Source organism: Ursus americanus, chromosome X (assembly GCF_024610735.1).
Source record: "Ursus americanus isolate L20-20 chromosome X, mUrsAme1.1.p, whole genome shotgun sequence".
NCBI lineage: Eukaryota > Metazoa > Chordata > Mammalia > Carnivora > Ursidae > Ursus > Ursus americanus.
The window spans coordinates 65,311,000-65,333,981 of record NC_142164.1 but is presented as its reverse complement, the minus strand read 5'-3'; the positions used below and the strand labels follow the sequence as shown (position 1 = coordinate 65,333,981).

The following is a 22,982-nucleotide window of genomic DNA, read 5'->3' as shown; positions in this document are numbered from 1 at the left end:
TGAGAAAGTCAATTGGAGTTGCAAGGATAGGTAAATTTTGCTACAGGCAGCTAGGGGTTCTGTTTTGTTTTTTTAAACTTAAATGTAAAACTTATCACCTCACGACACTGACCATGTTGTATGATTTCTGCACAATACCAAGAATATCCTAGACACTAAAAAATACTATATTTACAACTTAATCAGGAAAACAAAGGCTTGCTTCACAGTGGTTTAATATGAACAGAGTTGAATATGACATTGTCTGACAGAAGAATGAACAGTTTGCTGAATAAAAGCCCCGAGTCAGGATATATACACAGCAGAAATGGGGCCTCAGGCTTTCAGCATTTGTGCACAATGAAAGAAGAACTCTTTAAAAAAAAAAGTCAATAACAGAGGATACAAATAAAAAAGGCAGCAACAACACCAACATTGGGGAGGTGGGAAGGGGAGCAGAGCCTCTCTCTAGGGGCTGCTCAGCCCCTGGTACAGGCTCAGCAGCTGGAGAGCTAATCTGTCTCAGGGAACCTCAACATTTAGAAGAGTTGACTCCAAATCCCATGTCAAAATGCAATCCTAATCTCTCTGATCAGGGTCTCGTCAGACTCCATAATCCTTTTCCCCAAGACCCTGTATAGAGAATTCCAATCCTTCCATGATGGAGAGTCTAAGCAAAGAGTCCCCACTTTTGACAAGACAACAGTTAACTTGCTCCCATCCCACCACGGGAGACAGATATCAGGCCCCAGCCAACAAACCACTACCTCCCAGACAGAAGCCCAGGAAAGCTGCTTCAGACTCTAAAATTTGGGACATCCATATCCAGCTGCTATCTCTAGCTCAAATTCTGGGGAGAATGCTGGAGTTCCATGGGAAAGGAGTGCAGGCAGTTCAATAACCCTGTGACCAAGCTGGGGAGGACAGTGACAACTCTTGCCCCTGAGCCCCATTCAACAGCTCAAAGTGCTTAGAAGTCAGAGACTGTGTGGTTTGTTCATGTGCTTCTGCCCTATGGCAGCACTAAATGGGATGGGGGGGAAGGGAGAATGGAAGGGGGGCGGTGATGCCCTTCCCCACCACTGGGAGGTACCTAGAAAAACTCCCACCCTTTAGGGAGTTACCTGGCAGTGGTGAGTTGCCCCCACCCCTCAAGCCATCAAACCTACAAAGCTAACCTATAAAGTAGCAAGGGCTTGGGGAGGGAGAACTGCAGCCCATACTGACTCACCTGCTGATGAGCAAGGACAGGCAGCCAGAGTGGGGAGCCACAAAAGAGAGGGGCTAGACAACAAGAGTTCTCCTACTACCCTATGGCTTTCTTCTGACTCTGAAGCAGCCATGATGAGGGGCCCAGAAAACCCACACACCTTGCTCCACACAACAGACTGCTTGAACTCTAGGAGGATTTACTGCCATGAAAAGCAACAAGGGAGAGAGAAAGTAACAAAAGAAACTGTTGAGAAAACTGGGAGCAGTCCTAGAGAAAACAAGGAGAACATTTGGGTCTCTACCACCTTCCCAAAAAGGAAAAAGTTCATGCAGGTAGGAAACACAGGGTTGTTCCCTGCTCAGCGTTCCTGGTTAAACCTAAGAGTAAGAAAATCCCCTGGACTTGCAGCATCAGTATGTATCCAAGTGCCCCACCAGCACAAGACCCGCCCCCCCGTAAGATTAGCCTTCTGGCATGGGTAAATGCCCAAGAAATTGCCTTCCAGTCCAATCCCCCCACCCACACCCCAAGCAAAGGGCATCTGCCTGTGGTTCCCACCTCTCCTTAGAGAAGAGGATCCTAGCAGAGTGCCCACGGTGTAGTCAGGTACCAAGGAACACAATGCCAGCCAGTCTACTGGGCCAGGGGATGGGCAGCCAACTTCAGATCAAAGAGAGAGAGAGAGGCTTAGTGTAAAAACCAATGTCATTTTCAGCAGGAAAGTAGAGGGCAAGTGGTGAGAGGGGCTCCTACTGGCGCACCTTCCCAGGGACGTAGTTCCTGTCAATTGCCTCCTCCTGCAGGAACATGTGTAGGCAGCGTTCGTTCTGAGCCAGTGGGTGCCCAGCAATTCTATAAAGAGACCAAGATGGTTATCAGTAGTATTTGGGATCAGAGAGAATTCGCAGAGCAATGGGGGTGTGGAAAGGAGAGGAAGGGCCAGGTCAGCCCTTCCAGAGGTTCAAGCAAGTAGAGGACAGCAACAGGGCACCATTCCAACCCTAATATTACAGAGGAGAAGGGGGAGAGAGGGCTACGGTAGGGGGAAATCCCCAAACACATCCAACATGTGGTGCTTTCTCAGGCCCTGAGGCACAGGATCAGACTTCTGCTCAAAGGAATGGAGTTTTACTGTCCAGTCAGCTCACCGCACAACTGGCATCACATCTCATTCAGAAGAAGAGACAGGCAAAACGTAGAAAGACCATGATGGCAAAAGCAGCAAGAAGAGTCCCCAGGAACTTGGCTTACTTGTTAATAAACTGTTCGAGGCCCTGCCTCCTTTCTTCAATGAAGGACTCCTCAAAGATCCCTTCATCTCCTCGAAAAGGGAGCTGACGCTTCAAGGCTTTCCCAGGCAGTGGTGGTACTACAATCTGCAGGCAGATAAGAAATAGCCACATGAGAGACGATGAAGAGGGAATGAGATGGTGAAGCACTGTATACCCCATTTCCTATCAGGCAGGGTCTATCTTATCCCACAGCCAGCAACTTGCAAGAACTGAGACCATAAGAACAGTCAAGATGGCTCAGGTCAAAAACAGACCCAACTGATTCTATGGAAGGACAGGTTTACCAACTCAAAAGAAAGTAAATAAACTCCAAATATTCCTCACTTTAACAATCCACTAGCATCCAGGAATTTGGCTAGGCCTTTCCTAACACTATACTTGACATTTCCAGCACCTATAGGAGTTAAGTTGTATGGCTTTACTAGCCACTAATTCAAGTGATACTTTTTCTTTAAAATTTATCCTGAACTTATCACTTTCAAGTTTCAAAGGGTATCACCCAGATCCAATGTGTTGGGATTTGATAGTGTTCAGCTGCTTCGCTGCCTTTAAGATTTTATGGACTATGATCTTATGCCCTCTCAGCCTATGCAGATCTCCTCCTCCAAGGATCCCACATAGGGAATGGGGTCATACCTTACTATCTCTCTCCAGCTCATTTTTTAGCCACTCAAAGTCACTGTAGCGCCGCCGTACACAGGACTCCTTCAGCTTGAAGATAGGTAGGTTTGTCTACAGGGAAGGAAAAATGAGAGAAGAGAGATGGTAACTAATGTTCAGCCTGCGGTAGCCACCTGTCAGAACCACTTCAACATGTCCCAGAAGAAAAAACTCCTGTGAACCGTGTTCCTCTAACTCCTTTAAAATATCACCAGGTAAATACCAATCCTTACCACATCCAGCTTTGTCACAGTTGGTGATTAGAAGTCCCTTGCTGCTTAGAATTTATCCTATAAATAGATTTGAAGTTGTATGCAAATATGCATGTACAAGGGGTTTCACTGTACTTTATTTGTAGTAATTAATAAATGTCCATCAATAGGTAATTGGTTAAATAAATTATGGTATGCCTATACAGTGGAATTATTGTACAGCTATGAAAAGAATGTGAAATATATATGAGCCAGTCCGGAAATATATTAAGCATTAAAATCAAGGTACAGAACAGTACATAGAGCTTGCCTCTATTTGTTGTTTTTTTTCTATTTGGTTTTAAAAAGGGATATGGGGGCGCCTGGGTGGCACAGCGGTTAAGCGTCTGCCTTCGGCTCAGGGTGTGATCCCGGCGTAATGGGATCGAGCCCCACATCAGGCTCTTCCGCTATGAGCCTGCTTCTTCCTCTCCCACTCCCCCTGCTTGTGTTCCCTCTCTCGCTGGCTGTCTCTATCTCTGTCGAATGAATAAATAAAATCTTTATAAATAAATAAATAAATAAATAAATAAATAAATAAATAAATAAAAAGGGATATGTATATTTACCCAAAGAAAATGAAAACACTAATTCAAAAAGATATATGCACCCCTTTGTTTACTGAAGCATTATTTACAATAGCCAAGATATGGAAGCAACCCAAGTGTCCATCAAAAGATGAATGGATAAAGAAGATGTGCTACACACACACACACACACACACACACACACACACACACACAGAGGAATATTACTCAGCCATAAAAAAGATGAGATCCTCCCATTTGCAACAACATGGATAAACCTAGAGGGTATTATGCTAAGTGAAATGATGAAATAAGTCAGACAGAGAAAGACAAATACCATTTAATTTGCTTACATGTGGAATCTAAGAAACAAAACAAAAAGCAGAAACAGACCCATAAATACAGAGTACAAACTGTTGGTTGCCAGAGGGGAGGTGGGTGGAGGTATGGGCAAAATGGGTGAATGGGAATAGGAGATATAGGCTTCCAGTTATGGAATGAGTAAGTCAGGGGGATAACAGCATCAGGAATGTAGTCAATGGTATTGTAATAGTAGTTAATGGTGACAGACGGTAGCTATACTTGTGGTGAGCACAGTGTCATGTATAAACTTGTCAAATCACTATGTTGGACACCTGAAACTAAGGTAACATTGCGTGTCAACTATACTTCAATTAAAAAGGGGATATGTGGGACGCCTGGGTGGCTCAGTCTGTTGAGCATCCAACTCTTGATCTTGGCTCAGGTCTTGATCTCACAGTTGTGAGTTCGAGCCCCATGTTGGGCTCCGTGCTGGGTGTGGAGCCTGCTTTAAAAAGGGGGGGTATGTATATGCATATATATTTATATTTATGAGTAAAATGTTTATTCATAATAATAGTGATTGACTTTAGAGTATAAGACTAAACAACTGGAATGGGTAGGAGGGCCACATTTTTCATTGAACAATTTGGATTTATCACATGCACGTATTACATTTTCAATTGAAAAGTGAATTTAAGTTCCTGTAAAGAACAAGAGAAAAGCACCTCCGAGGTATGCCTTCCTCAGCTTTTCCCATCCAAATCCTCTCCATTCTACAAGTCCCAGATCAACTCCCATTTCATCCAGGAAATCTTTCCTGAGAACACCAGCTTAAATTTACTGGCCTCCCTCTCCTCTACACTCCTATGACATTTATACTTTAGTACTGCCTGACACACTATTGTTTTATCCATCATGTTAGTCTTGCTACTTAAGTAAACTCTAATCTCATTGAAATCAGGAGCCGTGACTACTTTTGCATCGCCCTAAATACAGACTACGCAAGTTACTCAGTAAATACTCAATTGATTAATAGAGGCCCTATATATCTGTTTACCCTCTCCTTGTCTAGAAAGTCCAGCAGAAATAGCAATTACATTAATTTGGCTTACCATCGCCTGCTCCCTGACATAAATCAGCTTATTCCCACATCTTAATGATTGATAATTTTCCCAAGGCTCTAATGGCGACATGAACTACCAACAAACAAAAAGTCCTGATCTTCACTCCTGCCTACAAGTTCTAAATAGAAACGGCCAACCACATGTATTAATACTGACTATATTTCCCACCAGCCAATTCATATCAGCAGATGGAAATAAAAGGAACTAGTTTCTCTCCTTTCTCCACAACTGCCTCAGGGCATGAAAAGAATATCTTCGAGCTATGCTAGTGCTTCAAACAGTCCTCAGTACATCATGCTTTTGTAGTCCTCATGTCTGGAAATTGTCTTTCCAGGATCCAGTTCTAGGTAGAGGTCATCATAAGCTAAATAACTAACCAACTTACATTAGTTACAACTCTACCCAGGATCAAGGTCCAAGGAATGTCAATAAGTTGAAGGAGAGTGAGATACAGGTAAAGTAATATTTTATTACAACCTATTCTTTACAAGAATAAATAAAAAACTGGAAACAATGGTTTCTTTGGAAAAGGGAACCTCTAGAGGGGCAGAAGGAGGGAGCAAGACTTAGTTTTTACAGTACATCTTTTTTTGTATCTTGAATTTTGTACCATGTGCATGTATTAACCATTCAAAATAAACCATTATAGAGAGCATTCTCAAAATCCTGCAAGAAATCTGCATGGGTATCAAATCATCACATGGTACAGCTTAAACTTATACAATATTTTATATGTCAATAACATCTCCATAAAGCTGGGGGGGGAATAATCCTACAAGAAAAAAAAAAGTGCTTTGGTATCACGTGATTCTAGGTTTCCACCAGACTTCATTACAAATACTGTGATCCCCAAACAGTAGAACCTTAACTAGTAGGCTTTTACAGAAGCCAACAGAAGGACCAAAGAAAAGGGGGAAAAATGCTGAGTAGATTCTTCCAAGACACAGTGAAACCATTTTGTGGACTTCCTCCTTTGACTCACAAAAATCCTATTCTTCCCCTACCCCCACAGGATGATAACAAAAATGACCTTTTATCTCAGCACCTAGCCATCTAAGGAAGGGGCTACTGTGTACTAAGTAAGATAGTCTCCCAGCTCCAACCTATAAACCATATGAGGAAGACAGGATTCTGTGGAACAGGATATAGAGAGTCCTTTGGCTCTGATCAGCACAAAGTCAAAGAAAAGGAGAAAAAGAAACAAAGTTCAAGTCCACAGGACAACTGACATTTGAAAGTTCCACACACATCATGTGAAGTCACCAGGAAACCTCTCCACACTCCTCATTTCTTAAGAGGGTGGGAGGGGAGAATTCTTTCCTGAGCAAAATAAAAGAGAACAGCTCCAGAAATATTTAACTATTATACAAAGAAAAAAAAGTGCCATCTGCTTTTACCATACACAATGCCTAACTCCCAAAGCCCATTCTTTGAGTCTCATGCTTCCTGTAATTCCTACCATGATCAACCACCTAAAATCGCAATTAAAAATCAATTATTTCAACTTTTCTCCAAAACTGAATTCAATTAAAATATTAAAAGCCTAGATAGCCATACAAATTAACACAAACAATACAAATTAACCCAAACCCACAGAACTAGGAACTGCCATCAACCCTATCATCATCGTACAATTAAAAATTGTGAAAAGGACAGATTAAAAGCTTAATGGGTAAAAAAATTTTGCACACTAAAGTTTTGCAAATAAGTACTGCCAAAGAGACTAAAGTGTAGTGGAAAGAGTATGATGGGCTTTGGGGTCAGACAGACCTGGGTTCAAATCCCAGCCCCACTTATTAGCTATGTGTACTTGGGAAAGTTACTAAAACTGCATTCCTCCTCAGTTACCTACCTGTAAAATGTCATTTTTGTAAGGATTTAGAAACTAAAACCTAGTTCAGTGCCTGGCACATAGTAGGCACTAGATGAACAGTCTCTGTTGTTATTAGAATGCCTTAAAAAGGGGCGCCTGGGTGGCACAGTTGCCTTCAGCTCAGGGCATGACCCCAGCATTCTGGGATCGAGCCCCGTATCAGGTTCCTCCGCTAGGAGCCTGCTTCTTCCTCTCCCACTCCCCCTGCTTGTGTTCCCTCTCTCGCTGGCTGTCTCTCTCTGTCAAATAAATAAATAAATAAAATCTTTTTAAAAAATGCCTTAAGAAGAGAGCTATTTCAGGGCGCCTGGGTGGCTCTGTTGGTTAAATGTCCGACTCTTGGTTTCAGCTCAGGTCATGATCTCAGGGTCTTGAGATCAAGCCCCAGGTCAGGCTCCACACTCAGTGCACAGTCTGCTTGGGATTCTCTCTCCCTCCCCCCTCTCCCTCTGCCCCTCCCCACTGGGCACCCACATGCTCTCGCTCTCTATCTCTCAAATAAATAAATCTAAATAAAAAGAGCTATTTCATTCATAGTCCCTAACGCTCTTGGGTAATGCAATGGAGACACTGTCTCTAAAACCCCACAATAGAGAATCCTTACATTGAACAAGTTATGCCCAGGTTTCCTCAGGTAATTAAGTTTTCTATCACTAACAGTTCCTAGGTTTTATTGTATTTTCAGGGATCTAACTTCCATTCTTCCCCAAAGAGAGGATTCCAAGTAGTTCTTATAAAAGGCAAGTTTTTCTCAATTATTGCTTCGATTTTCTTTCTTCAGTTTGGACTTGGCCAAACTTGGAATTTGGAGATTATCATTTCTCAATTAAATTTCAAAGCCCAGGCAGGAGACACACTCTTTCATTTAATTCATTCATTCTTTCAAAAATGAAAGCACATACACTCTTTTAGGTCTTCAAATGCTGTTTGAGCAGCATGCTGTCCATAGAGAATATTCTGGCCCTCTAGTCTGAGAAAAAAACATAAGGAAAATTAGAAAATGGTTCTCCAACTTTTTTGCCTGTAACCACTTCAACTGGGCAAAAGAACCTGCAAACCACTACTGTATCTGCACATTCCATCCTTGCAATGTGGACTAAGAACTAGAGAATAAAGTCCTCTGCAGTGCACATTGGAAGAAGCCACTCCTGGGGCAGTCCTGAAATGTCATATATTAAATTAACCACAGACCACGGTCTTAACCCAAAAAGTTAATCTAGAACAGAAAGGGCAAATGGCCATATGTATACAGAGAGCCCAAATGAGAGGCAATACTGAAACAAACATCCTGGATACTTCAAATCTATGGGATCAGCACAGGATGAGAGCATTGACTGACAATCCACCAACCCCAGTGCAAGGCCAGGCTTCACCAAGAGACACAGCATGTGGTACCTGAGAAAACTTAAGCACAAAACATTTCTCTCCTTCAGATGCTAATTCTACACAAGTCTGGGGAGCACTCAACCTCAAGGAGACTCCCCTTCTTATTTCTGCTCTACCAAGCCCACTGTCTCCCTTTCCTGGAGTCTATCTTCCCTTTAATCCAGGTTTTGCTTAACTCCATCATCTCAGGGAGACCTCATTAGGAAGAAATCGGGCGTCCTGCCCTCCCTCTTCAGACTGACTTCCCACAACCTAGTTTAGTTATGGGAACCAGCGATATACCACCTTGGCTTTCCATCCCCCCAGCCCTCTGCCACTCTTCCTTCCCTCCTTCTGTCGCTACAGTCAGGATTCCTATTTCCTTTTATTCCTTACTGTAATCTTCTCCATCGTCCCCACCCTATCCAGCCATGCTTCACTTCTTGCTCATAGGTACTTATTTTCCCTCACCCCAGTCCGATGTCCCCCTCAGGAGTTTCCGTATCCTAGGGCCACAACCTAGTCTGGAGACCTCTCTCCAAACCTATGAAGCCCCTAACCCCCAAATGACTCTCTAAGCGTCTTGGCCAATGTTAGCCGTCCCCACGGCAGCCCCCCCCCCCCCCCCCCGCCCAGCCGCCTGGTCCTCCCTCAGCTGTCTCCCTCACCCCGTGACTCACCCGCATGCGAACCTCATAGGTGGTGAAGCGCGCGCGGCCCACGCCCACCGTCTGTGGATTAAAGATGTCGATCTCCAGGAAGTTACTTGGCGGCCCGTAAGCGTCAGTCAGGTCCTGCGGCTTCGAGTTAAGGCGCCGAGTGTCAGCCACTGCCGTGTCCGACATCTTTCCGAAGGAGAGACCGGGACCGGGGAAGGGGGTGGGGGACAGAGGCCGGAGGCAGGAGCGCGCACAGCCCCTCCCGTTTGCAAAATAACCAGCCAACCCACAGACAGCGGCGCCGCGCACGCGCGCCCACGCACGCACGCACGCACGCGCACGTTCCCCTGGCCCCGGGCCCGGCACCCTGAATAGCGGCCACGCTGAGGGCTGTGAGTCCCGTACATTGGAGGCCTCATTCAGGCTTCCGGGCGGTGTTTGTGGCCGCCCCGGAACCTGCATCTCTGGTATGCAGCACCCCATACCCTGGGAAGCACTACAGGCGGAATCTGCCAATCGCTGCTCCCCAACCCAAGAAATGCTCTTATACCGTGTATCTATCGGCTGCGGGCACTGCCCCGCAAACCGGGACCTTGCAGTGATAGGCCGAAGCCCCGTGACCTGAATAAGTCAGGGTTTTGCGCGAAAATAGAAGGGTGTTCTCCGGAGGGTGGGGTTCCAACAACAATACTAAGAATCTAGAACGCAGCCCTGCCACTTGTGCCCCTGATGGTTTCAATTCGTTCCGCATGCAACTGAGCATTCAGCACTAGGGTGCCAGGGAAGCAGTGAGGGTGGGGTAAACGTGATTGCTCATTCTCACTTTTCAGGAAAATTGGGGCATATCTTCATCCTCCACTTGTTACCACATAAAGCTAACCCCAGGTGTGGTCAGACATTTTATTTCTCAGCAAATTGAGGGCATTTATTTCATACCTCTGTCTCTAGTCTGCAGAACTCCATACTTGGCACTGCTTAGAGGTTGCTTGCAGCCCATAATGGAGATAGAATATGTGTCTAAATGAGAAAATATCTGTAGACATATTGATATTTATGTGACTAATTTATACATGGCCCACATCAAGGGTGGTGATTTTAGGTCATCCTTTCTCCTCCCTGCACCTACCTCTTCTGCTATTTCCTATGTCACTGATGCCTGAAATCCTTGCAACAGATTACAAGGCCCTATAATTTCACAGTTAAGTTATTTAATTCAATTTAACTGATATCTACTAAGCAACCACTTATGTGCCAGGCACCATGCTAAACAGTAAAGACCTAGAGTTGAGTAAGGGAGTCTCTGCCCTCAAACAGTTAACATTCTTTACTAAAAGACTGGGAGACAAGTAAATAAAACTAATGACAAATACAAAATAAGCGTTCAAAGCAGCACATGAATAATTGCAGGAGTTAGGGAAGGCTTCCTGGAGGAGGAAACATCTGAGTTTGACAGACATGAAAAGATATACAGGATGAATAGAAGTGGAAATGAGAAAAAGGCAGTTTCTTGCAGAGGGAATAGCATATGCAAAGTCATCACGATAAGAAACAGCATATTTTTAGGCAGGTGTCACCAATTCAGATTGCGTAAAGAAAGTGCTTAGAGAGGTAGACTGTCTGGGGACACGCAATGAAGCAAAGGATCTCTGGCTTTAGGAATTATGTGATAGGAAGCCACCGAAGGATTTTTAAAAAGATTTTATGTACTTATTCATTTGAGAGAGAGAGAGTGTGTGAGCACAAGTGGGGGCGGAGGGGCAGAGGGAGAGGAACAAGCTCCCCCCCCACATGGGACTCAATCCCAGGACCCTGATATCATGACCTGAGCCGAAGGCAGACACTTAACTGACTGAGCCACCCAGGCACCCCTACGCTGAAGGATTTTTTTTTTTAAGATTTTATTTATTTATTTGACAGAGACACACACACACAGCAAGAGAGGAACCCACAAGCAGGGGGAGTGGGAGAGGGAGAAGCAGGCTTCCTGCCAAGCAGGGAACCCGATGCGGGGCTCGATCCCAGGACCGTGGGATCATGACCTCAGCCGAAGGCAGACGCTTAACCGACTGAGCCACCCAGGCACCCCTACACTGAAGGATTTTTAACAGGAAAAAAGACAAGATCAGGGACTTCTGGGTCGCTCAGTCAGTTAAGTTCCTGCCTTTGGCTCAGGTCCTGATCCCAGGGGCCTGGGATCAAGTCCTACGTGGGGCTCCTTGCTCAGTGAGGAGCCTACTTCTCCCTCTGCCTGCCTCTTTCTCTCTGATAAATAAATAAAATCTTAAAAAAAAACACATGATCATATTTGTGTGTCAGAAGGATTATTATTTTTTTTAAAGATTTTATTTATTTAATTGACAGAACACAAGCAGGGAGAGTGGGAGAGGAAGAAGCAGGCTCCCAGCAGAGCAGGGAGCCCAATGTGGGGCTCAATCCCAGGACCCCGGGATCACACCCTGAGCCGAAGGCAGACGCTTAACGACTGAGCCACCCAGGCGCCCCAAGAAGGATTATTTTTCAGGCAACACGGAAGATGTATTTGAATTGAATGTTCAAGATTAATTATGAGAGTATAGACAATATGATTCGGAATCAGGTGGTGATAGTGGGAATAAAGAAAAGGAAAGAGATGGACTGAGATTGAGGAAATGGGTAAAACTCGTGTCTGATTAAATATGGTGGTAGTATAGGGCTTAAGCGTGTGAGCTAGGGACTTAAGCTGCCCCGGGGTTTAAATCCCTTCTTCCTAGCTGTATGGCCTTGAGCAAGTTATCCAGTTTTCCTCATCTGTAAAATAGAAATGATAAGACTAAAAACCACCTCTGGGGCTTTTGTGAGAATTAAATGAAACAAAATACATGCGAATAGTAAGTGTTCAGTAACTATTAGCTATTATTACTATTTGAGGGGAGAGGAAAGAAAATGAAAATGACAACTAGGTTTCTGATTTAGATAACTAGGTGGATGCTGGTACCACCAATCAAAATCAGAATTACAAAAAGAAGAGTAAGTTTGGGAGGGAAGACCATGAGTTCCATTTAGAAAAATCTGGGGTATCTGTAGGACACCCAGATGGAGATGTCCATCAGGCAGCTGGAAATACTGGCCTGGAGCTCCATGGTGGGGGAAGGGTTAGAGATAGAGATTTGGGTGTCATTAGCATAGAGTGCAGAAAGAAAAATGTGAAGAGTCAAGGGCAGAAGATTTAAAAATTGGTGAAAGCAGGGGCGCCTGGGTGGCTCAGTCAGTTAAGCATCTGCCTTCAGCCCGGGTCATGATCCCAGGGTCCTAGGATCAAGCCCCACATCAGGCTCCCTGCTCAGCGGGGAGTCTGCTTCTCCCTCTCACTCTCCCTCTGTGCTCTCTCTCCCTCTCAAAAAAATAAATAAATAAAATCTTTTAAAAAATTGGTAAAAGCAGGCAGTGTTGATGAAAGTATAATTCCGTGCAATTTTTCTGGGAGGCAAATTGACAGTATGAATTGAAAGAAACTTTGACCTCAAGAAACTTGTAATACTGGTTGTCTCTGGAGAACAGGAGTCAGGGACAGCAGGGAGAGTTGTTTTTCATTTTCATTGCATTTGTGTTTAAGTACTTTTGTACTTAAAAAATTTTTTTAATGTTATTTATGGAAACTGTTAACTCAAAAATTTCACTTCTAATAATTTATCCTGAGAAAATAAACAGTCACATAAAGATACCAGTATGTGGAGCTTGTCTTTTAGAGTAAATAATTGTCCATTTTATGCAACGGAATTTTTTGTAGCCATTCTTTTGTAACTTGCAAGTGGGTTTATATGGCAAGTCTCACATAGGAGTAGTGGGTCCTATGTTTTACAGACTTTGTATCTCAGTTACTTCCTGCATCAAACACAGTCTTTTGTATAAATGGCCAAATTCAGGGTTCTCTTTTGTATCCATTTGAAATGATGTTTTATACTCATTGATATGGAATGATGCCCACAAAAAAAGCAAAAAAAAAAAAACTGGTAGAATATATTGTAATGTGGTACCATTTGGTGGGGTTTTTTTTCATCTTTTTGGTTTTTTAAAAATATTTATTTATTTGACAGAGAGAGAGAACACACACAAGCAGGGGGAGAGGGAGAGGGAGAAGCAGACTCCCCTCTGAGCAGGGAACCCAACACAGGACTCAATCCCAGGACCCTGGGATCATGACCTGAGCCGAAGGCAGACACTTAACCAACTGAGCCACCCAGACGCCCCACCATTTGTATTACTGGATATGATATATATAACTCTTATAGACTGGAAGAATATAAATAAAAATGTTAGTAGTGGTTACCTCTGTGTGGTGAGATTTCAGTTGGAACTTATGTTTTTATTTATAATTTTCTAAAGGGTCCGATTTTTACATAATGAACATATATTCTTTTTTTAATCAGAAAAAAGAATTTCCATTTGGGAAAAAATACTAAAGAGTAGGCACAGGAAGAGAAGTTTAGGAAGGAGACCAGGAAGAAGTAGTCTGAGGTAGAAAGAGAACCAGGAGACAATAGTGATCTGAAGGGGAGGGATAAGAAATTTTCCAAAAGGAGCAAGCAACTAGGTAGTTAACAGCGTTTAATACAGTGCAACAGTCAAATAATATAACTCCTGGGAGCTGTCCACTAAATTTGACAATTGCTTAAATGAGAGCAATTTCAATGGAGCATGAGGGATAGAGCCCTGATGACTTTGGACTGAGGATCAGATCAGAGCTGGAAAAGTGGAGACATTTAGTAGCAACTATTCTTTTGAGAAGCTGGCCTAAGAAAGAAATGTGGTAGCTAGAGGGCAATGCACTGTCAAAAAAGGGTTTGTTTGTTTAAAGGGAGAAGAGACTTGAGTATATTCAACAGCTGGAGAAGAGGGATTTCATAGAAAGTGGGAAGTTGAATATACAGGTAAGTGAAGGGATAAAGGCTTAAAATCAAATAGCCCTAGGAGACTTGTACAAGTTAAACTCATAACGAGGTGTAAATACAGGTGTTTTTTTTTTTTTTAAAGAGAAAGATTTGATGGGGGGGAGGAGAGCAGAAGGTACCGGGCTAATTAAATCCTTTGCAGTAATAACAGATAACAGCTGTTACCAGCTGGCGCGTGAGCGTATGCGCACACACACGCGCGCAGACACACACACACACACACACACAATTTTTTGTTTTTCGTGAGAGGCACAGAGCTTCGCAGTTACCAAGTGATGTTGAACAAGGCACAGTTATCTTCTGTACCTCAATTATCACACCAAGAAAAAAAAAACAGTCCAGTCAAATGTCTTGGCAAACAGGTGACATCAAAACTCAATATGAGCAATACCTGTTTTTCTATTGGGTTTCCTTGACCACATTCATTCCTCGCCAGAAGGAGTCCAGGAAGACAGAGATTTAGGATCCTTAAATTGGAAGGAATCTCATTAGTTCATCCTCCTGCCCATGAGGAATACTGTACCTTAATCAAATGCCTGTCCATCTTCCTGCTCATAAATTTTTCCAGAGGGAGATTGCACAATCTCCAAGTCTGTGTTATGCAATCATACTGACAAGAAGTTCTCTCTAGTCTTTATTCAGACTGTCCCAAGGAAACGGCAAATCAAAAGCCTTATAATTCGGGGTGTTTGTATTCTTGGGAACATGGGTCTGGAACTGCAAGGAGGGCATGGGGGGAGATCTGAGTGTAAAAGAAGCAATGCAGTGAGGAAAACCAGAGAACAGCACTCATGACGCACAATTTATACTTCAGGGAATGTGGATCCAGAGTTTAGCCGCCTTTCTGTAGAACCCTGTTCTCTTTCCACACACACCTATCTAGCTGCCTACTAGCATCACTGACTTCTCCCCTTCCAGAAGTTCATTTAACCCTAAGTTCACCTGGCCCTCCCTAAGGGCTAAGTCTCTACTGTAAATACCTCCTGAGAGTTGTCAGTTCCCTCCTTATGTTGACGAAGTGTCCTTTAAATACTCAGCTTCTCTACTTAAGTTGGTGATTGTATTTATTTTACTAAAATCTCTTTGGGTCACCTAGGGGTGAGGGCAATTTGGGGAAAAAGTGATGAGGCCTAAGTGTGTGAGCATCTATGCAGGTTTATTCAGGGTTGCCAAAGACCCAACTCTTCAGCTGACATGGGTCTGTCCTCCAGCTTCCATATAGATGTTTGTTAATTATCTAATGAATTATCCAGCAACAATAAGACCTGGAAAGATCATCATGTTGCAGTTAGTTAGCCTTCTTCCCTTAATAAAAGGTAACATTTATCAAGAGCTTACTAAGTTGCCAGGCACTCTTTTAAGTAGTTCAGATATTTTAACCCTTCTAATCCTGAAAACAAGCCTATGACATAGGTGCTATCTTCATATCTGCATTTTATTGGTGATGCACAGACAGATTAAACAACTTGCCCAAAATCACACAGCTAATAAGTGGTAAAGCTAGGATTTGAACCCAGACAGCCTGGTTTTGGAGCCCAGGTCTTTAACCAGCCTCTCAAAGAAGATTCTTTTAGCCCTGTATGGCACCACAAAGGGAATAATACGAAAAAAAATTAAAAAAGGAAAAAGGAGAGAAAGAAAGAAGTGCATATGGTGGGAAGGGGTGGAATGTCACTAACAACTGCTCAATAACATTCTGGGGTAAGCTGCCTGCTCCTGCCTAGATGTTGTTCTTCATCTGTTTGGTCTTTAGCCTGAAACTTTTTGTGTTGAATTCTATTTTCTTAATAACTATGAGAACTTCAAGCCTATTTAATTCCTGCCCATCCTTCAAAGCCAAGTGCAGGTCCTACCTCCTCCATGAAACCTCCATATCTGTCCAGTCTACAGTAAATTTTAAAATTTTTACAGACTTATTGTCTGTAATGTTCATTTGGCCCTGAGTTGCATTCTTAATTAGCCTGGTGTGCATTTATGTCTCATCTTACCAACCATACTGTAAACTCTGTAAGGGAAGAGACTAAAACTTCTATTTCTCTTGCATCTTGCAACCCCCCTAATGCCTAGCACGGTGTCTTGCAACTAATAGACACAGTAAATATTTGTTGGTTGACTGAATGATGGAAAAATGTCAGAGTCTGTATCAAATCTTGGTTAACCTATGCACCATTTAGTGAAGAACTATGCACTTAATGTGTACTCAGTAAACATTAACAGTGATTACAAAATCATTCAAGAAGTCTTTATGGAGTTTCTACAGTGTGTAGAGAATGGTGCTGTGAGGATAGGAACGAAATAAAGGAACACAGCTTCTACCTTTGAAGAGTTAGAGTTTAGTTTTCTCTTACTACCTCCATGCATACTATCTCCCTTCTCTGAATTCCTGCTGCATTTGAAGTCAGGATTAGAGATCACTCACTTGTTGTCTCCCCCAATTCAATTGTGAGCTCCTTGAAGGAAGTGTATAGCACTGTGCTGGGAACATAATAGAATCATAGAATTGAAAGGGACATTAGAGCTTTCCCTATTGTCAAACTTCCCATCCAGCACAAGAATCCCTTTTGCAACAGCCCTGGTCCAGCTCTTATTTAATTATATGCTTCCAGTATCAGGAATTAAGCAAGTAGGAAACACAGGAGGAAGATCAGTTTCAGGGGCTAGATAATGAGTTGGATTTTTGACTACGTGCAGTTTAATGGGGTTGTTAGGCAACCAGGTGGAGACAAATAGCTGAAATTCAAGTCTCAATCTCAGGAGAGAGGTCAGGGCTGAAGATAGAGATTTAGGAGTCTTGGCATGCATGTACGTTGCAGTTGAAACACTAAGATTGAGTAAGACTGCCAAGGACAAGAGAAGAAAGGCACCAAGGACAAAGTCTCTGAGAATTCCTCTACCTGGAAAATGAGAGGAAAAATAAATGAGATGGAAGAACTGGAATACAAAGGAGAAAGTTGTAAGGAGAGGCTGGTCTCCAGAGTCAGTGGAGGATGGAGCAATGAAGTTGGAGAGGATAAGACTGAGATACATTTATTTGATCTGGTAATTAAGAAGACAGACCTTTGGGGTGCCTGGGTGGCTCAGTTGGTTAAGCCTCTGCCTTTGGCTCAGGTTAAGCATCTGCCTTGGGCTCAGGTCATGATCCCAGGGGGGATCAAGCCCCGTGACCAGCGACTGGCTCCCTGCTCAGCAGGGAACTTGCTTCTCCCTCTCCCTCTCCCTCTGCCTGCTGCTCCCCCTGCTTGTGCTTTCTCTCTGTGTGTCAAATAAATAAATAAAATCTTTAAAAAAGAAGGAGACAGACCTTTGATAACCCTAAAGAGAGCAGTCTTAGTGAAGTAGGTTCTATTTTTACTTACTCTTGTTGCCCCTAATGTCTGGCACGATGCCTGGCTTAATGCATATTTGTTGAATAACCAAATGAATAGATGGATGAATTGTAGTTCCTGCCAAAAACAGGAGGTGATGGGAAAAAGGGAGAAAGTAAACAACTTACCTCTTGTTTTCTCTGAAGAGAAGATGAGTGATAATTTAGAGAAATGTTAATGTGAAAAAAAGAGAAGTTGAAGGCTATGATTTCCCCCCAAAATATGAAGTAAGCTCATCTGAGAATCTCTCACAGATTCCATTCTCAGTTTGATGCAGTAAACTCTCAACAGATAGCAACTATAAACTCTGAATAAAACACACACACATGGGGCGCCTGGGTAGCGCAGTCGTTAAAGCGTCTGCCTTCGGCTCAGGGCGTGATCCTGGCGTACCGGGATCGAGTCCCACATCGGGCTCCTCTGCTGTGAGCCTGCTTCTTCCTCTCCCACTCCCCCTGCTGTGTTCCCTCTCTCTCTGGCTGTCTCTCTGTCACATAAATAAATAAAATCTTTAAAAAAAAAAAAAAAAAACCACACACACACCACTGACAATTCCAAACAGTGAACAAAAGCAGGCAGTTATTGGAGGGAGGTGGGAATAAGGGAACAGCATAGGACAAGTTTCCCATTTTTATGGCTTTAGCCTGAGGGCAGGCAGCCCTCACCAGCCACACCACTAAAACTACATTAGGAAACCCTCATCTTTCTAGCCTGAAGAACCAGAGGACTGGGCCTGGGGCAACCACAGTGTCTAGGAAATGAGGGGATATTTCAGAAAGAGATCCTGAGAAAAGGAACCCTAAATTATCTGTATGAATTCTCCTCAAGACTTATCCTGAACCACTCATGCATAGATAGGGCAGGCTCAAAGCAACTTCCATCTACGACTGAAACAAACAGAACTGATATTTGAGTTGCCACCTGTGACAGGCAAGGCAGAGTTTTCAGTTAGTATCTAACTAAGTGAACTGCCTGCTGAAACAAGTACATCCCCACTCTTCAGAGGAATATAACAGAATCCAGAATCTCCACAACATAACATTCACAAAGTCCTGGAAACCCTGTAAAATTACTCAATATATAAAGAATCAGGAAAATGTGACCCATTCTCAGGGAAAAGACAATTGATGGAAGCTCACCCTGAGATGATGATGCTTGATGAGGAGAGAAAAATACCCCAGTGATGAATGAAAAGATAGGAAGCCTTGGCAGAAAAGTAGAAAATATAAAAAAGAACTAAGTGGAAATTCTAGAACTGAAAAACACAATATCTGAAATAAAAAAATTAACTAGATGGACTTAAAAACAGAGTTAGAGAACAGAGGAAGGAGTCAGTGAACTTGAAATTATAGTAATAGAAAGTATCTAACCTGAAGATGAGAGAAGATTGAAAGAAAGCACACAGAGCCTTGCAGACCTGTGGGAGAACATAAGAAGTCTCAGATATGTATGATTAGAGTCCCTGAAGAAGGGGAAAGAGAGAATGGGGTCAGAAACTTTATTAGAAAAAATAATGATTGAACACTTCCCAACGTTGGCAAAAACAAACAAACAAGCAAACAAACAAAAAACCCAAACCCACATACATTTACAGATTCAAGCTCACCAAAGCCCAAAGAGGATAAATATGGAGAAAATTGCACCTACGTGTAACATAGTCAAGCTGCTGATAACCAAAGATCAAGAGAAAATCTTGAAAGCAGCGAGAGAGAAAAAAACGCTTACTTTAATCATTATAATGATTCCAATAGCAATGAACATAATCACTATTATGATTCCAATAGCAATGGACTTCTCCTCAGAAACTGTGGATGCTAGAAGACAGTAGAAAACATCTGTAAGTTGCTGGGGGGGGAAATCACTGTCAACCAGAATTCTATGTTCAGTAAAAAAAATATTCTTCAAGAACAAAGGCAAAATAAAGACATCTTCAGGTAAAAGAGAGTCTGTTTCATGCTTATAAGCCTTTATTCTTGGTGTTCCCTGTGCCTAGAACACAGTTTCTACCCCAGTCCCCTCCCTATCTTCAGCTTGCCTCATAGAATCCATCCTGATTCAAGTCCAAGTTTGATGCCCCTTTTTTATACACCTATAGCCCCTCATATTTCCCCAATCTTAGTATTTATCCTGCTGTATGTAACTGCTTGTTTAATTGCCTGGGAAGTCCACCAGGCCATGTGCTTCGTGAGGGCAAGCATTTTGTTTCTCTGTCCCTGGCATGGAATAGGCACTCAATTAGTATTTATTGAATAAAGGGGGAAAAATGTCTGATTTCAAAGTATTTTTTTCTCTCTACTACACGAGGCTGTTATCATGGAGAGAAAGGTCCTGACACTACTATAAGATTCACTATTACTGTACTCTCTTAAACTTTAAGGGGAAATATACTATTCTCTGAAAAACTGTAGCTTTCATTGAACTATCATTAGCCTATGATTACATGGGCAGTCACTGTCTGGGGACAATTTATATGTACTTAACATAGATCCTTGGCAATGAATGCTTGTGTAAATCCTCATTTTAATACTACTTCAACAAATGGCTGGCAATATGGAAATGATTAAACTATGGTACATCCAACTGATAGAATGCAGATATACATACAGTGTGATTATAACGATGTCTTTTTAAAAACCTACATAGAACAGGGGCACCTGGCTGGCTCAGTCAGTAGAACGTGCAACTCTTGATCTTGGGATCCTGAGTTCAAGCCGCATGTTGGCGGTAGAGTTTATTTTTTAAAAAATCTATGTAGAGGGGCGCCTGGGTGGCACAGCGGTTAAGCGTCTGCCTTCGGCTCAGGGCGTGATCCCGGCGTTATGGGATCGAGCCCCACATCAGGCTCCTCTGCTATGAGCCTGCTTCTTCCTCTCCCACTCCCCCTGCTTGTGTTCCCTCTCTCGCTGGCTGTCTCTATCTCTGTAAAATAAATAATAAAATCTTTAAAAAAAAACCTATGTAGAAGGAAAAAATAACACTGGAAAGAAATATAGCAAAAATTACTGTAGTTTTCACTGGGTGATGGAACTATGGTTACATTAAATATTTTTCTCTGTATTTTGCAATTTTTCTTGAATAAACAGGCATTACTTCCATAGTGGGTGGGGGAGTCTCAAGGGACACCAGACCGCAATCACAAGGAAAACAGGACTGTGTTTAAGCCTTCTTTCTCTTTAACTTATATCTTAATGGCCTGGTACCACTTACAGATTAACTGAGTGCATGACCTTATTCAAGGATGCTATAAGACTGGCCTCAGGAAAAGCAGAAAGGGGATCAACAGTGGAAACTGCCAGAGGCAGGAGAAAGAGACTAAGCAAAGAGATCAGAGAAAGTAAACATAAAAGAACAGGAAACGAAGGGGGAAGGGAAAGACAAGAGGCTAGGTATACTTTCATACATTGGCATCCATATGAAAAGAAAAGCTAGTGAATTTTTATGACAGGCATAGCTAGCATATTTTCATGTTATTTTATTATTGTCTGCATTAAAAGTTTGTGTATTTGTGCTTTGTGCCTCGCTATTCCTTCCAGGGTCAGGCTACGTATTTCTTCAGCCCACACGTGCTGTCATATCTGCCTGATGCTGCCAGGGAAGATCAGCTAGACGCTAGATCTGGACATTCTGGAGCCTACTCTGGGAGCAAATTGCATAACCACGTGCCTATCTATGTGAGCTATAGACTCCATGGGACAGTCAGGAACCTTCTGGGCGATAAAGGAGATCTGGATGGGGATTCATGGTATCCCAGAGGCATTTGTGGAAAACAAGAAAGTAGATCAGTTCTCCCTAGGTCTAAACCCCATTTATGACACACAACTCAACTAACCAAAAAATGCTGGCTCATAGCCTATGAGCCAAGACTGTTTTTGTAAGATGTTTGTATTATTCTATCGGTTTCTGTGTACTACTTCTGTCATTTTTGAAGCTTTTACTGGGCTAGTGGGATGACTGATGGGGTATTTTAGCTTATTAAATGTCAAGTGAGGGTGTTGAGATTAGAAATTAATTTCTACATGGTTTGGCATGAGTATAGTCATTCCCAGAAAGGCAGACTTTCTGGCAACCTTGTTTTTCCTTCTGATAATCCATCTTGTAACCCATCTGGGAACTAGGAACATGGAAACTTAATCTTAAAAGAAGGACCAATACAAGATCTTAGCATCATCCCTTGACCTTTGGAGGGTGGATGCAATTGTCTTAGAGCTCCCGATCATGTAATTTGTAGTATAAAGGACTGTGGCTTCCGTTATCCTATGCAAGAGTCTTGTACCATCCAATACAGTCCCCACTGGCCACATGTGACCAAGCTTAAATTAAAGTTAAATAAAATTAAAACTCACCTCCTCAGTTTTCTGGCCACATTTCAAATGTTGAATAGGCTACCCTATTGGACAGTGCAGATATAGAACATTTCTATCATCCTGGGGAGTTCTACTGGACAGCACTGTGAATCGAGGCTCACAGAATGGTGATACTTGGGGACCAAGCATCTCTGTGTCTGCAGGTAAAATGACTTTTTTTTACTTCAGGTTGTCTCTTTGCATTGATATGCTCAGAGTAACTAGGGAAGCTGAGCCAGTTCAACAGACTTGTTAGCCCTCTTCACACACACACACACACACACACACACACACACACACAAACACACACACACAGATAAGAATTCTCCTTTAGGGGCACCTGGGTGGCGCAGTCGTTGGGCGTCTGCCTTCGGCTCAGGGCGTGATCCCGGCGTTCTGGGATCGAGCCCCACATCAGGCTCCTCCGCTGTGAGCCTGCTTCTTCCTCTGTCAAATAAATAAATAAATCTTCTTAAAAAAAGAATTCTCCTTTAGGGAATGGCTAAATAAATGTGGCATATTCATTAAATGTAATATCATACAACAGTTAAAGGGAATGAACTACATGTATCAATAAGGATAAATCTCAAAAACTTTTTCGTGTGAAAAAAGCCAGTTGCCGAACATAACCATTTACTGCACACAAAACAATACTACATTTTTCCTACGTAAGAGCTTTTTTTTTTTTTAAGATCCGGAAGAATACATATCAAACTCATGACAGTGGTAACTTCAAGGAGGGGTAAATTTAAATGGAATAAGGGACCAAAGGGGATTTTAACTGTTTCTGGTTTTTTTGAAGATTTTAAGTGATCTCTACAGGCAACATGGGGCTCAAACTTACAACCCCAAGATCAAGAGTCCCATGCTCTACTGACAGCCAGCCAGCTGCCCTTATAATGTTCTAAATTTTTAAAGGAAAACATTCATGTATTACTTGTGTAATTACAATTATTAAAACAGGACACAAATTTATATACAAAATATGAATATAAATATGTAAAAATATGGTCGTGAAAAAATAAGGGAAGTACACAAAACTAATGATAATCGTGTTGAGATGGTGGACTCATGGGTAATTATTTTCTTCTATTTCTCTA

The 22,982-nt window shown here is 42.5% G+C and overlaps 1 protein-coding gene across 2 annotated transcripts; it reads right to left on the bottom strand.

Annotated features, from left to right (window-relative positions):
- Positions 1–198: 198 nt before the first annotated feature.
- SNX12 (sorting nexin 12) lies at positions 199–9,549 on the bottom strand. Of its 2 annotated transcripts, none has more exons than XM_045804966.2 (4): positions 9,280–9,549; positions 3,121–3,216; positions 2,444–2,568; positions 199–2,044 (listed from the first exon to the last, which is right to left on the bottom strand). In XM_045804966.2, the coding sequence occupies exons 1-4, from the start codon at positions 9,430–9,432 to the stop codon at positions 1,942–1,944; spliced, it is 477 nt and encodes a 158-aa protein (XP_045660922.1). In that variant the 5' UTR covers positions 9,433–9,549; the 3' UTR covers positions 199–1,941. The 2 variants fall into 2 exon arrangements, with proteins under 2 accessions (XP_045660922.1, XP_045660921.1); XM_045804965.2 differs by having other exon boundaries at positions 9,268–9,545.
- Positions 9,550–22,982: the final 13,433 nt, after the last annotated feature.